General features: G+C 44.0%; 1 protein-coding gene across 1 annotated transcript in view; it reads right to left on the reverse strand.

The window, feature by feature from the left end:
* Positions 1–15,640, reverse strand: part of Ston2 (stonin 2) — a 148,410-nt gene that overhangs the window by 94,235 nt on the left and 38,535 nt on the right. Inside the window, exon 3 of the mRNA XM_026780537.1 lies at positions 12,072–12,347. Coding sequence (XP_026636338.1) covers positions 12,072–12,347 — 276 coding nt within the window. The remainder of the gene's footprint in view (positions 1–12,071; positions 12,348–15,640) is intronic.

Raw genomic sequence — 15,640 nt, forward strand, 5'->3', positions numbered from 1 at the left:
GCTTTGGTATATGGTACTTATCTAAAAAAATGTCCATTTCTTTTGCATTTTCCAGTTTTGTGGTATACAGGCTTTTGTAGTAAGATCTAATGATTCTCTGAATTTCTTCTGTGTCAAGACCTACTTTCAAAAGCTGTGGGATCTGGTTATTTCTGGCTACCATGCTGATATCCTCAGCCCAGCCACCACACTCTCATCTGGATAAGTTTGAGGCCTCTCTAGGACGTCCAACCACACCCTTCTCAACGGTCACACTATGGCAAGCCTCAGAGGGTTTGTTTTAATTAACATATATTAATTACACATTATAATGGGTTTCATTATAACAGTTCAAGCATATACATAATGTATTTAGATCATATTCACCCTCCCAACTCTCTCCTGCTCCCCTCCCACACAGGCTCATTCCCTTCTTCTTTTCTACTAGCCCCTCATCTGTTCTACTCATATGACCCTCACCGCCCCCGTATATGTGTGTGCTTCCATTAGTGATTTACAGGAGTATGGATGAGGGCTTGTTTACAGGAGCATGGGCACGTTATCAGTGGCTACACCATTGGGGGGAAAAAAAACCCCACAGTTAACTGTACATCCTCAGCGGGGGTGGGGCTTCCCCTCTCTCTACGGCAGGGTGTTGAGGAGCCCAAGGTTATGCAGATCTTATATGGGTAATCACAGCTAATGAAGCCTCAGCATTTTAATAGTTATTTTTTGAATTGTGCCTCTTTGGATAGCTGCTATTGCATCCGTAATAAAAGTCAAAATCCTCATCACCCTGTCCACGGATCTACATGTCTGAAGCTCCAGGACTCCCCTGCTGCACGGTTGTCTCTTCTCCCATTTTGCTCCTGTCCGAGCGCAGCTACCCTTCCAAGCTGTCGCTCCTGCTAGGCCAGTCTTCCACCGCTTCATCTAATCCCAAGGGCTACATGTAATTTTTTTTCAATGCTGAGAATTCAGCCATGGATATAAAACAGATATTAATGCACTGTGATTTTCCTGCTACTTCAGAGTGGCCAAATGAAGTGCCTGTCCCCAGCACTGGCTCAGGGGCGCTCTTGTTCATCTCTAGAAGGCCCATTGGGAACAGACTGCCCAATTGTTAGTAAGCACAATCGAGGGAGAGCAGGGACTCCTGAGTCCAGCTGTCTCATAACGGCATTCCCAACACCTAAATACTTTTTCGCATGAATGCACTAGTTAATTGATGCATGTTCAGGTAGTTTATTATGTTTTGTGTTCCACAGATGGTAAGAGAGGCCACAAATTTTTCTGAATGTTCTCTGGAACAGAATATTGGAATTTTAATGTTTAAAGATAGAGAAAAATTCACCTTTAAAACTTTTTCCTTTACCCATGGCACGATAGTACCTTTCAGTGAAATAAATAAAACTTACAGAGGATAATTTTAAGTATACTTCCTTTTAAAGGCAGCCCCCAGGAAAATATATGTTCATGTATAGCCATGGATGTATCTGTATATACGTACAAACATGTGTTATGTTGTTATGTGCACATGTTAAGTATGTGTGTACACGTGTTACTATATACACACATATATACATATAGTATATATACATATATACATATACATATATATGGAGAGAGACATGTATACATATATATATATTGAGTATATGATGATGAAAAATTATGAACCAATGATAATAGTTAATCAGGGCATGATGACAGGTTGGCACAATTTCTTTGTCTATTTTGTTGAAGAAGAAGAAAGAGAGGAGGAGGAGAAGGAAGAGGAACAGGAGGTGGGGAAGAAGGGGAGGAAGATTGACAACTATAACAGTAAGTAGTGAGAAAGTGGAGGAATGACAACTATGACGATGATGGTGGTGGTGGTGATGATAACAACAATAACAACAATGATGACTGACTTCACCAAGGATGCCATCTCTTTGGTCTAACTAAGGGTAGACCAGTTATTCCCATCACTGGAGCCATCAGGTAGTCCACAGTGGGTTTCATACCCACCTCTCCTATCTTCATTTACTAATCAAACAGACACTAAGTAAGCACCTAAATCCACATACCACATTCTAGGAGAGAGGATGGATTAGAGAGATGAAGTTCTTTGTTCAAGTGGACAGACAATGAAACCAGTCTTCTTTTGAGAAACCTGCTACCCATGTCTTGGGTTGTATACTGTCCTTTTCCTAAGCACCACCCCCTCCCAAGACAGGGTTTCTTTGTGTAGCCTTGGCTATCCTGGAACTAGGGCCTAGAACTCAGAGATCTGCCTGCCTCTGTCTCTTGAGAGCTGGGATTAAAGGCGTGCGTTACTACCACCCACCTCAGCACCACTGTCTTAGTATCTTTGCTTAAGCTATTTATCAATATAAAAAGCTCAAAGCTATTTATCAGGCTGGGGGTATATCTCTATTGGTAGGGTACTTGCCTAACATGTACAAAGTTCTGGGTTCAATCCCCAGTGCCACATAAACCAAGTACACACTTGTAATTCCAGCCCTGGGGAAGTAGAGGCAGGGCTACTTGTGACCTGTCACAAAACAAAACCAGACAAATACCCTGTTTCTTCATAACTATACTTCATCAAGAAACTGACTAGAGAAAAAGAAAGTAAAGGAATAAACATGTGACTGCATTCAGCTGGTAAATTTCCAAGGGAAAGCTAGCTTGAGGGTGGGTTGTGGAATGCTCTCAGCCTCCCTAAGGAGGCCACAGATGTGTGGGATTTTGAGTGAGAAACTGGAGGGAGAGCCTCTAGGCAGAGGAAACAGTGCTAGCGGCAATCAATGTGTCTGAACCAGCAAGGCTGAGCGGTGAGGGAGGCGGGACCCACTCTGTTTCAGATTTATTCCTGGGTATGTCCTCCGGAAAGGTCATCAATTATATCTAGTAGCAAAGAACAACTCAAGGTACTAAGAAAATAAGAGTGCCTCTATTGAGGAGGGAAATACATATGCATGTCTCCATATTCACCCCTACCCACCACCCACCCCCAGCAGCCAGAATGAACCACTGGGCGAGCTTCGAAGATGAAATCTCTCTGGCCTCTTTCTACACGGCTGACATCATTGCTGATCCTCCTCCCAAACAAACGGCTCTTTCTCTGGCCCCAAATAATTAGCTTCCCCCAGACACAATGGGAAGGCCTCAGCCCAAGCTCATAGAGGACATATGAAGGATAAGGGAATATTAGTGTTTCGCTTGGGCTGTGGGACAAATGTTCCGGAAATGAAAGGGTTTTGAGAAATGTTTTTAAATATTCATATCCTGCAGTATCTGCATAATGGGTTCAATTCAGCCCCGGTTCCAGCAGAAACTGTCATGTCCGTGGAGGAAGGTCAGCACACAGGATAATGAGGGACAGGAAGCCACTGCTGATAACAGTGCCTCCATATCCGCCTTCTAAAATTTGGAGGGTGAACTTTGTTCTCTTCGTCAGTCTGTCAGCGTTTTTAAACACAGTCAGTACGTGCAATGCACTTTGTGCACGGGTGAAATTGGTTTTGGTCGGAAAGAATCTTTGTGAAGATTGGAGGGGATAGGTTAAGTTGACCACTACGCTCTTTGCATGGAATTTTAAAGCCAAATGTCAGTCAGATGTTTGTGGCTACAGAAAGTTGGGAACTAGAGCTAATGGGCTCAACATGAACAAAACAGCAGCTGGGTTTTGCTTCATTCTCAAAATCTTTCTCTTAAAGAAAAATAGGAAGACTTGATTTTAGTTTGGACAGACTTTCTAGAAAGTTTATTTATTTATTGTATCCCTTCGTTCTACTCATAGCTTAGCAGATTGTCTGAGCAGCAAGCATAGGGCTCAGCAAACAAGTTTTCTTAAAAAAACTTTTTAATTTTTAAAATTTTACTTTATGTGTATATTTCTGTGTATATATATATGTACTCCACAAGTGTGCCTAGTGCCCATGTCAGAAGATGGCAATAGACACCCTGAAACTGGAGCTACAGGTGGTTGTAAGCCACCATGCAGTTGCTGGGATTTGAACCCAGGGCCTCTGGAAGAAAAGCCAGTGCTCTTAACTGCTGAGCCATCTCTCCAGCCCCATATAATGTTGTACCACGGCACACACACAAACTAAGATGCAGACAGTGTTCTGTGACAACATGGTCTTAAGTCTTTGGCAATCTAAAGTTCTGACATCAAACATTTACTAAGATGGCCCAACTGAAAATAGTCTCATTAAGTTGGAGATGTATCCTATATCTGACTTCTATCACATTTCAGGGGTTTTCATGGGATAGAGTCAAGGGGAATCGTCTGATTGGTCCTCTCCCTGCTAGTATCCTCAGCTTTCACATCCAAAGAATTGAATGCTAGCTCGCTTACTTTCTTCAACACATGGTAATAAAAGGGCTTTTTTCCATTTGTATTCATTTATTGCAGCGCTGGGGATGGAGCCTAGGGCCATGCGGCTAGGCAAGCTCCATCATGTTTTTCTAGAGGAAATCATGTGCCTCTTTTTCCTAGGCCAGCCACGATGGGATTTTATTCACTTCAATTCCTGCCCTAGTTAAAAGTCCAAGAGCCGGCTGTGCCGCTGATGTATCTAAGCGTTTCTGGAACTGTTTCTGGATCAGGTGCCTCTCCTGGCTTTCCAGTGACCCGTGGGCTGCTTCAGTGCACAACAAAATAAAGTGACCAGGTCATCAAGGTGAGCTAACAATTCCCTGGCCTCGCTAAACTCCCTAGGGCAAGGCTCTGCCATTTCAATGTCCTAAAAATTAAAGCTCTACCATTGAGGGCAACATCTTTGTCCCTAACTCCACTGTGCCTACAGGCTCCTTGCATTTTAATTGGGGCAATCCGTTCATTCCCTTTCTAGGCTGGAGTCCAAAGCCTTCTGGCTTCACTCTTAGGTGGAGAGATCTTTTGTTTTTTTCTCTCCTTTGCCAGAAGGACTTCAAAGAATGGAGGGAAGGAAAGGAGTCTTCCAGATAGCATTTCTCCTTGGTGTGTCTGCTCCCCTTGCTTTCCCAGCTCCTCTCGGCAAGCCAGAATCTTCAGATACTGAGCAGCTGGCTAGAATAGGCTTCACTTCTCTTGTAGAAATGACTGCTAAGAATGATTCTATCAGAACAACTTCTTTTCCTCATCCTCCCGCCCAATTCTCTTAGGCCAAGACCACGGAATTCAGTGACTACAGGGAAACATTTTTCTCTTAGCTCAAAGACATCTTATTCTACAGTCATAGGGACTTAATACCATCAACAGAAATGGTGAATAAACTAACTACACATTACTGATCTGACTAGAAAGAAGGTTAAATCAATCAAAATTCCTTTCCCTGGTCCTTCTCTATGGCTGAACTTCACCACCTACCTGAATGATGAGACAGACCTACATATTCATCTCACCAGAAATCCAAATTTATTTCCATGTTTAACATACACATCAAACACTGCCCTTTTCTCAGTTCCTGTATGCGTTTTTCCTGCATGTATATCTGTAAGTCACTTGTATGCAGTGTTCATGGGGGTCAGAAGTGGGCACTGGATTGCCTGGAACTGGAGTTACGAACATCTGTGAGTCCCCCTATGGGTGCTGAGAATTGAACCTGGGTCCTCGGGAAGTGCAGCCAGGGCTTTTGGTCACTGAGCCATCTCTATTACTCCTCCATTTCATTTATACATCACCTAGTCTGAGAGAAGGGGACAGCGAGATGGCTCAGTAGGTGAAAGCAGTCGCCATGCAAGTCTCATAACCAGAGATAACACCCAGAAGCCATAGAAGGACAGAATGCATGCTACTCCTGAAGATGCTACTAAAGTACACATGGGAGTGGTGCTTACCACACACACACACACACACACACACACACACACACACACACACACACACACACACAAACCACCACCACAAATAATAATCTTGATGATGAATAAACTTTCTAAAAAGTTTTCTTGGAATCTACAATTGAATGAAAACATTCAGAATGTGAATCAAAAGACTTAAGGAAAACATTTTTTAAAAAGTAGAAAAGTGAGAAATAGGTAAAGAAACTTTTTTATGTTGTCAGATGCCCCTGAGAATCATAGGATAACCAGTGATTTTCTGGAAGCTGAAAACCTACCTACCTGTGAACTCTCTAAGTAGTCACCAGTGGTCCAGGGCAAACTGAGCAAGAACTTCGAAGAAGCCACGTGGTGGCGGCGCATGTGTTTAATCCCAGCACTCGGGAGGCAGAGGCAGGCAGATCTCTGTGAGTTCAAGTCCAGCCTAATCTACTGAGCAAGTTCCAGGACAGGTTTCAAAGCCACAGAGAAACTCTGTCTCGGAAAAAAAACAAAAACAAAAAAACTTCAAAGATGTCCTGGAAGTAACTGATAACTGACAAGGGAGAGTGCTTTGAATTTTAGTTTTTATTCTTCACAAGAGATAATAGCTGAACCTGGCTATAAAATGAAGTTCTTGAATAGAACAAAAAAGGAAAGCATAACAAAGACAAACAAGAAACTTCTCCCAATATCTACTTTTTCTACTTTTTCCTTTACTTCCTCAGAGACAAGTTCAAGTTTCCAGCTACCATGAAATGTAAAACATTACGATAATAACAAAAATGCACGAAGTTGCTGAAAGACATGCATGGAAAAACAGGTGGTTGGTTATCAACAGGAAATGGACAGGAGAAATCACACAGGTGCAAGCTGGCTCTGGGTTCCTACTAGAAGGCTTGGGAAGAAGTTGAGTGAGTGTCTGTTAAATTCTGAGCACTACACTCTGTCTTTGGGTGCCCACACCTAGCAGAACTGCAGAGAGGAAGCGCTTGCATTGGGTCTTATCTCCAAATAAAGTAACATTGGCAGGTTCAAAGTGGTGAACCTGCTGCCTTTGGGTGCAATTATTCATCCTAATGAATCATAAATTTCAGTATTACCAAAAGAATGGAGCAGGCTGCAGTGAGTGCAAGCAGCAGCAAGGGCCTCCAGCATGATGAAGGAGGATGCTGTAGAGATATAGGCTGTTTCTGTGTGATGCTTACAGGTCCAGCCATAGTCTTGATATCATGACACATGATCCACACATGTTCCACTTAAGTTAAAACCTTGCACTATCCACTATCCACCAACGTCCAAAGTGAACGAAGGTCTAACCTGTGGACTGTTTATGTTGGCCACACTGAGTGAACTGATGGCCAGTTTCTCTTCATTTTCTTTTGTTGTGAACTCTACCAGCCATCCTACTTGTTAAACACAGCCCAAGGCAGGAAGCCCAGGGGGAGCAGGCCCACGAGGAAAAGGATGGTTTAGATGATAAGAAAGCATCCTGAAGCCTTTTATTTAGCGTGCTCTCTCAAAGGTCAAGTGGCACATGGGTAGGTTTCGAATCTGGCTCTTGGATTTCTTGATCCTCTGCTCTTAAACAAGACTAATGCTCTGTATAGAGTCTTAGGGGACCAGATAGTCCTATGCATAGTTCAGTCTAGCTTTTTACTAGGCTCCATCTTCACAGAGCTAGTGAATTCATCAGACACAGAAATGCATGGGATTATTGATATCTGAGCAATTTTCAAGACAAACTTAGTCTTCCATAATTGTAACTTTTTGCTTTGTCTTCTATGGACACTAATACACCTTCAATTCAACGAAAGGCTAGAATTAGGGTACAGCAGGTGATAATAATTGTCTTGGGTGCACAATTTACGATGTACCAAAAAAATCTCAGCTGTCAAAACAATACTTTGCAACATGTTATAAATGTGATACTTTAAAAATATCAAAGCAAACCAGCAAACTAGGGCCCAGACATTAGCCTTTTGCTGCTGTCAATAAATCTTTACTGCCAGGACTGAGGTAAGCTGTAGTCTTACATGTCTGAGCTGGATTTTGTCTTTAAAGTCTAATATTTTGTTCACCAAGGATATTTTTGTATTATTAAATTTTTAGAGATGGTGTCCCAAGTAGCCCAGAATGACCTCAGGTCTTGCTACAAAGCTGACACTGACCTTGAGTCTCTGGTCTCACCTCCCAACTGCTAAGATTAGAGGTGTGAATTAGCACAGTCATTTTTTACAAGATGGTGACCAAACCCACCGACCATGCATGCTAGACACCCATTCTACCAACTGAGCTATTAACGTTGCTTCAGGTAATAAAGTCTTAACTCTATAGCAAAATCATTGTCAATAACCACTCAGGATCCTTAGCTGGATGGAAACAACTTAATTAAGACTAAGTCCAAAATCAGCTTCACCAAAGGAAGTGGTAACGAGTTGAGGCAAGTTGCCCCATCTGTCACCCTAATTGTTTTGAGCAATTAGAGGCTAAACGTGAAGTCTGAACAAGAAGCGAAAGGATCTGGATACTTTGAATATTATCCAGGCCCTGAAGGCATGGACACTCAGAAGAGCGTTCTTTCTGCCCTCCCATCACCTTCCAGCCCTGGCCTCCCACCCCTTACTCCCCTTGCCTCTGGTGTATTTCAGGAGAAGGGGGCCCTAGAGCACTGGCAGTGGGAGGAAGTGCGAGGCAAGAGGCAAGTACCACAACACAGCGCTGGCTGCTCCAAGGCCTTGAGGCCGGTGCACCAGGTGTTAAAGCTCCTTTCTGTCACTTCTTAGCCCCTAACCTGGAGCAAATTCTCAAACCATTACCTGCCTCAGTGTCCTCGCAGAGAAAGGGACTTCATAGTAAAACCTTCCTTATTGGATCGGTGTAAAGGATACACAGGATGACTCAGTGAAAGTGCTGAGAGTCGGCATTCCACAGAGGTAACTGACCAAAAGTAAAGACCAGCCGACCAGGCTTGTGCTGCCTGTCTGTAATTTCACTATAGTGGAGGTGGAGGCAGGAGGATCAGAAGTTCAAGGCTAGCCAACCTGTGCTATATAGACAGTCAAAGGCTAGCCTGGGCTATATGAAATCCATTAAAAAAAAATAAATAGTAATAACAATAGTCACACTTTTGTACTGATTCATATGACTGGCTTTTCTGTCCTTGTTGTCATACTATGATACCATGGGTTGAGTAATTTATAAAGAATATAAATTTAATCCTCACAGATCAGGAGGCTGGGAAGGGAAGGTCAAGATAAAGATACCAGATTAAGATCCTGGTGAGGGTCCATTCTGTACAGACAGCAGCTGGTGTTCTCACGTGGCAAAAAGACAAACATTGCCATGGGGCGCTGAGCCCCTTCACAAAGGGTCCACCCTCAAGGTGACCTAGTCACCTTCCAAAGGACCCCATAATACCAAAACATTGGTGATTAGATTTCAACATAAATCCTGGAGAGACAAAACATTCAAACCACAGCCCCCGTGTTCCATCGTTTTCCTGTATGGAGAGCTGAAGAGCCAGCGTCAGAGGTTCACTAAGCGTGGCTCCCTCACTCCCCAGCCAGCCAGAACCAGTCTGGATCTGACACAGCATGGCTCAATCACCAACAAATCGCTGAAAGCCTGATGATTAGAAATGAAAAATGACACCCAAATGTTTGAGGTATTCTGTCAAAATGGAAACACCTGTTATATGGCAGAATCATACTTTATATTTTCGTATATAACTCAACTTAATTTCATTTTATATGTATAGGTGTTTTGCTTGCATTTATGTCTGTGTACCACAGGTATGCAGTGCCCAAGGAAGCCAGAAAAAGACATTAGATCCTCTGGAACTGAAGCTACAGATGCTAGGATTTAAAGCCAGGTCCTCTGGAAGAGCAGCAAGCGCTCGTAAACCCTGAACTGTCTAACTCTCCAGACCGGTATATTTTCTTGAAATTATTTTTAATGACAAGGAAGCATGTTAGAAAAAAGAAATCTCTTTTTAAAAATGTCTTCAGTAGTTAGTTTTCTGTTGCTGTAATAAAAAACAAAAACAAAAACAAAAAAAAAAAAAAACTATGATCAAGGGCAACTCAGGGAGGAAAGCTTATTTGGCTTCCAGTTCCAGGCAGTAAGAATCCGCCCTGGTGGTGATGACAAGCTAGCAGAGCCGGAGTCAGAGCTAGAAGCCAAGAGGCTCCGCTTCCATCCACATGAAGGAAGTTGAGAGAACAAACTGGAAGCTGGGTGAGGCAATGAGCTCTCAAAGCCTTCCCCCCAACTGATGTACTTCCTTCAGTAAGGTTCCACCTCCTAAAGGTTCCTCCCCAGTGCCAACAAACTGGGACCAAGTTTTCAAATACCTGAGCCGATCGGGGACAGCTTTAATTTAAGCCACTACAGGTTCTTCCCATGCTGCCTAAACTGATCTCAAACTCCTGTGCTCAGATGACATCCAGCGTCAAGCAAGACTGCACACATGCTCAGACCACTGCTTCCTGTGAATCCTCCTTCCCAATATTAGGGATTGCACACAGACCTACAGGTATGCAAGGCAATGCTCGACCAGCCCTTTACATCTTTTATCTTAATTGACAGGATCTTTCTAAATTTCCCCAAGCTTTACAACTAGGCCTGACTTGAGATCGTATTTTTAAAAGTAAAACTAGCAAAACAGTTAATACATCAACAGAAATACATAGCAATTCTGGTTTTTTTTTACTAATATGACTCTGTAGTAGACAGGATGATGTCCTCCACCCTCTGCGTATAAGATGTCCTTCTAACCCCCAAGACCTGTGAATGTATTACCTTACACGGCAAGGGGATTTAGCAGATAGGAGGAACAGGAACATGGTGGTTTGAATAAGAATGGCCCCTATAGGCTCTTGGATTTGGATGTTTGGGCTTTAGGGAGTGGTGCGATTTCACAGGGATTGGGAAGTGTGGCCTTGTTGGAGGAAGTATATCAGTGGGGGGGAGGTGGGATTTGGGGTTTCAAATGCTCAAGCCAGGCCCCCCCTCTCTGTCCCTCTCCTTCCTGCTTGTTGCCTGCCAATCCAGATGTAGAACTCTCAGCTACCTCTCCAGCACCATGCCTGCCTGTGTACCACGACAATAATGGACTAAGCCTCTGAAGCTGTAAGCCAGCCGCAATGAAATGCTTTCCTTTATAAGAGTTTCCGTGGTTATGGTGTCTCTTTACAGCAACAGAATATTGACTGAGATACCGAGATAGGGAAATTATGAGCCCAACATAACCACAACAGTCCTTAAAAAATCAAATGGGGGGGCACTGGAGAGATATTACTTCAGAATAAAGGCACAGAATAATAAATACTACAGCTCTGGCTTTGGAGACAGAGGAAGGGGTCCCAGGTCAAAGAACTTGGGTGGCCTATGGAATCTATGAAGGACCAGGAAACCGATTCTTGCCTAGAATGTACAAAAAGGAACACCATGTCAGACTACTGAAAGGCAGAATTACAGGTGATAAAAGCTCATGCTGTTTAAGTCACCAAGTCTGTGGTCATTTGTTACAGCAGTAAGTTAAGAACTAACACACACACTGGATTATCAAACCATCCTTGATATACTGGAGCACATAGCGCAGTAAATGGCTAGGTCACTAGGTGGGGATGGGGAGTCAGGGTGGACAGTGAGGTGTGGGTTGGGGGATGTGTAGGGATGAGATCAATTCCCTGTGTTCTCTGAGGTTCACAGTGCAGCTTCTGATCATTTAAGTGCAACAAAATAAGATCTCTGCCACTCAAGGCCATCTCCTACCCTGAGGACTCTGATGCCAGAGGTCCCTGTTTAGGGATGGTCAGTGACTTACAGGTTAGAAACACTCATTCCTATGTGTCTGCAGCTTACAATACTGGAGCTGAGTAAATGTAATTCCAATTTCTGATAATAGATAAAAATATAGGTACTCATGCTGGGTAGTGGTGATGCACACCCTTAATCTCAGCACTCGGGAGGCAGAGACAGGCGGATCTCGGTGAGTTTGAGGCCAGCCTGGTCTATAGAGCTAGGTCCAGGACAATCAGGGCTACATAGTGAGAGCTGTCTCAAAAACAAAACAAAAATGAAAATGACCTAGCATCCAATCCTTTTGTGTACATATTTAACCAAAACCTTGTCATGGAGTTGAAAAGAGATGGGGTCTTCGCTCTCTCCTGTACATTTCCAGGTTCTGAAGCTCAAAAATCTGGAGCCCTAGAAGCCTTACAGACCTCTCACAGGAAAGCCCTTCAACAGCCTGTACAAAGCCAGATCCCTCCTTGACTTCCTCCCCAGCTCACCAGTTTCCTTGTGAGGCGGTGAGGTGCTGCTCCAAGGCGTATCATCTTCAAACTGGACCCAGTTGCTGATGGCCGAGGCCAAGTCAGGCGTGGGCTGCACTGGGCTCCCGGGAGGGGTGGTCGCTTCAGAGATGAGGCCCATCTTCTCAGAGGAGTCATCCTGCTCAGAGTGGGAAAGGTCCTGGCAGCCTCCATCCACGGCAGGATTCTCCCCGGAGGAGCTCTCAGACGGGTCTGAGGAAGATGACGATCCTGGGAAGTGTTCTTCTGTGGCCCCTACAGAGGGTACCAAACACGACCATCATGCAAGGAAGGATGCTAATCAGAAGTGACTAACCAAGGGATGGGGTGACACGACACTCACTGGAAGATGAAATGGCCATGCCGATCCATCTCCGTGTTTAAAGGGCTGTGTCCCTGATAACTTTTAAAGCCTGTAATCTCATTTGTTCCCAGTTACTATCCCAGAGAACTGAGAAAAACATTCCCCATTATTGTATCTATTTATGTGTGTATGAGTGTATATGATGTATGTGTGTGGGGGTGTGTGGCGGAGGTTGACGTCAGGCATCTTCCTTGATTGTTCTTTACTTTTTGGGTGACATATTCGATGTACGCATGTGAGAGGGTACTCTGCCCAGTGCATAGTGTATGCACCTATGGAGGCTGGAGGTCAATACCAGGATGATTTTTTTTCAATTGCTCTCCACCTTACTTTCTGAGACAGGGTCTTTCCCTCAACCTGGATCCATCTATTCCGCTAGACTGGCTGATCCGTGAGCCCAGGGCTCTGCCTGTCTGTCCCTCCCCGCTCTCAATGCTGGGGCTGTACTCACGCACCGCTCGCAATTTTCCATGGGCACTGGAGGTTAAATCCAGGTCCCAGTGCTTGCACAGCTGGCACTTTATCTGCTAAGCCATCTCTCCAGCCCTTGTTCATTATTTTTACTCTCAGTCTCCGTGCCCAGTTTGAGAGCAAACAAATTCAAATGGCAATAGAGGTCAAGCAAGAAATATTCCTGAGCCGAGTGGGGACAAATGAGAAGCAGTAGGGTGCTGGGGACTACAGCCAAATAGTGGAGCTTCCCTCTGCACTAAAGAAATTCAAATTCAAATTTGAAACTCCATTCTGGACAAGCTACTCTGCAGGCAACCCGTGCAGACCCCACAAATCACTGGCAGCTCTGACACTGGGGTTCTCCCTTTTCTTCATGTTGTCCCACTGGCCCTGAAATGCTTAATGCCCTTCAAAACTTGTTCCTTAAAAACTTTTATTACATTTTTTCCATAAAATATATTTTGATGATATTTGTTCTCCTTCCCAAACTCTTCCTAGATCCTCCCAAGGTCCCTACCCACTCAAGTTCATGTTCTTCCTCCTTCTGACTCAAAATAAACAAAACAGAAACAGGAAAAAACAAAACAAAAATGCTCACGCGCACATACACACAGAGTCTGCTTTCTAGAGGCCAGCTACATCTGGGCATGGAGCGTTACTGATAGACCTAGTGACACTCCATTGAGAAATGGATTTTTTTTTTCCCCAGCAGGTAGCAATTGCAAATGGCTTCTTGGCTAAGGGTGGGACTTTGTGTCCAGGAAGATGGAGAAAGAAAACTTGTTTTTCACTGACTATAGTGGTTGAATATACAAATATATACATGTTTTTAAAATTCATCAACTACATAGCAAACAATGTCCATTTTACCTGCTTTTGTATCGCACAGCCTATATATGAAATATTCTAAAAAGTCAAAGAAATAATTTGAAAATCCTTTTTCCTATCATAAGATAATCATAGTGTCTTTTATACAATCAAAGGCTCCAGCACTATCTAAGTAAAATAAAAGGTGAGACACATACAGCTTAAGTTTTCTAGTTTCCACATTTAAAAGGAGCTGGTGGTGCTGGTGCATGCCTTTAATCCCAGCACTGGGGAGGCAGAGGCGGGAAGATCTTTGTGAAATTGAGGCCAGCCTGGTCTACAGAGTGAGTTCTAGGACAACCAGGGGCTGTTACACAGAGAAACTTGTCTCCATAAGCCAAAAAAAAAAAAACAAAAAACAAAAAAAACAAACAAATAAAAAATGTTAATGAGATACTGAAACACGATTAATTAAAAACTCAAGAGACAGAAATTGGAGTTCAGCCTGAAGGTCAGAAAAGCAAAACAGCCAGCCACTGGCTCTTATCTATACTTTAGTCCAAAACGAAGATCTTGCCTCCAGGAATCTCAGAATGAGACTAAGAGCTGTCTCCTCCCATTTTATAATCCTCTCTAGTTCTGTGGTTAAGGGTGTGCATGACTACGGCCCGGTTTCTACGGCAAACTACTGTGGCTATTAAGGTTAAAGGTGTGTGTCATTGCTGCCTGGTCTGTAAGGCTGGCCAGTGTGGCTGCTTTACTTTTCTGATCCTCAGGCAAGCTTGATTTATTAAAATACAAACAAAATACCACTACAAGACACAACTGTGTGTATGTGTGAGAGAGTGTGTGTGTTTTGAGTGTGTGTCTCTGTGCTGAGTGCACACGTGTGCGGGCGGGTGCATACGTGTGCCTATGCATGTGTGGCAGCCAGAAGCGCTCACCTAGTATTTTTTCCTATCACACTTTGCTTTATTTCCTTGAGACGGGTGTCTCACTGGATCCGGATTTAGGCTGGTAGCCACCCAGTCCCAGCAATCCTACTTCATGTCCTCCACAGGACTGGGGTTAGAGTTGTGTACAGCTATGCTGGACTTATAGCATGGTTCCTGGCCATTTGAAATTAGGGTCCCCATACTTGCAGAGCCAGCACTTTCACTGAGTGAGTCGTCTTCTCAGCCCCCCAGACATGTGATTTTTACTAGGTCTTTGATATTCAGAGAATGGACATCTCCATACAGGACACTTTGTACACGTTTCAATTCAGATTTGCCACATTTTAAGGCTTCACTATCCACATGGCGACCACACGGGCTGTATACCTGTTGACTGCCACTTCCCATCTGCGCAGGTGAAGGTCAGTAGGCATAGGGGAAGCAGAGCAGAACCAACCGGCCTGGGTCTACCTTGACCTTCACCCTGGAGCACTAGTCTCCTACAGGGCAATGTGGTCACTTCTACTGTGACAATGCTCGGCTCCTTTTGTGAGCCAGGTACTCGAGCAGGCATTTTACATCTGCTGACTAAATGCTTGCAGAAGCTCCCGAGGCAGGGCTTGTGATCACTCCTCTTATAAACAGACAAGGCAGCGGTGGTAATTGCAGTGCTCCGGAGAGGGAGGTAGGAGAGCTGCTGGGGAATCATGGCCAGCCTAGTCTACAGTGACTTCCGGGACAGCCAAGATTATAGTGTAAAAACCTGTCCTGAAATTAAAACACAGAACCAGCTGGGTGTGGTGGGGCATGCTGTTAGTCCCAGCACTTGAGGGGTGGGGAGGGGCAGAGGCACGTGGATCTCTGAGTTCGAGGCTAGCCTGGTCTACGGATTGAGTTTCAGGACAGCCAGGATACACAGGTTTCCCTGTCTGAAAAACAAGAAGCAAAAGGAAACAACAACAGAAACAAATCACAAAGCAAAAAAAAAA

This window comes from Microtus ochrogaster, chromosome 1, assembly GCF_000317375.1.
Source record: "Microtus ochrogaster isolate Prairie Vole_2 chromosome 1, MicOch1.0, whole genome shotgun sequence".
Classification (NCBI taxonomy): domain Eukaryota; kingdom Metazoa; phylum Chordata; class Mammalia; order Rodentia; family Cricetidae; genus Microtus; species Microtus ochrogaster.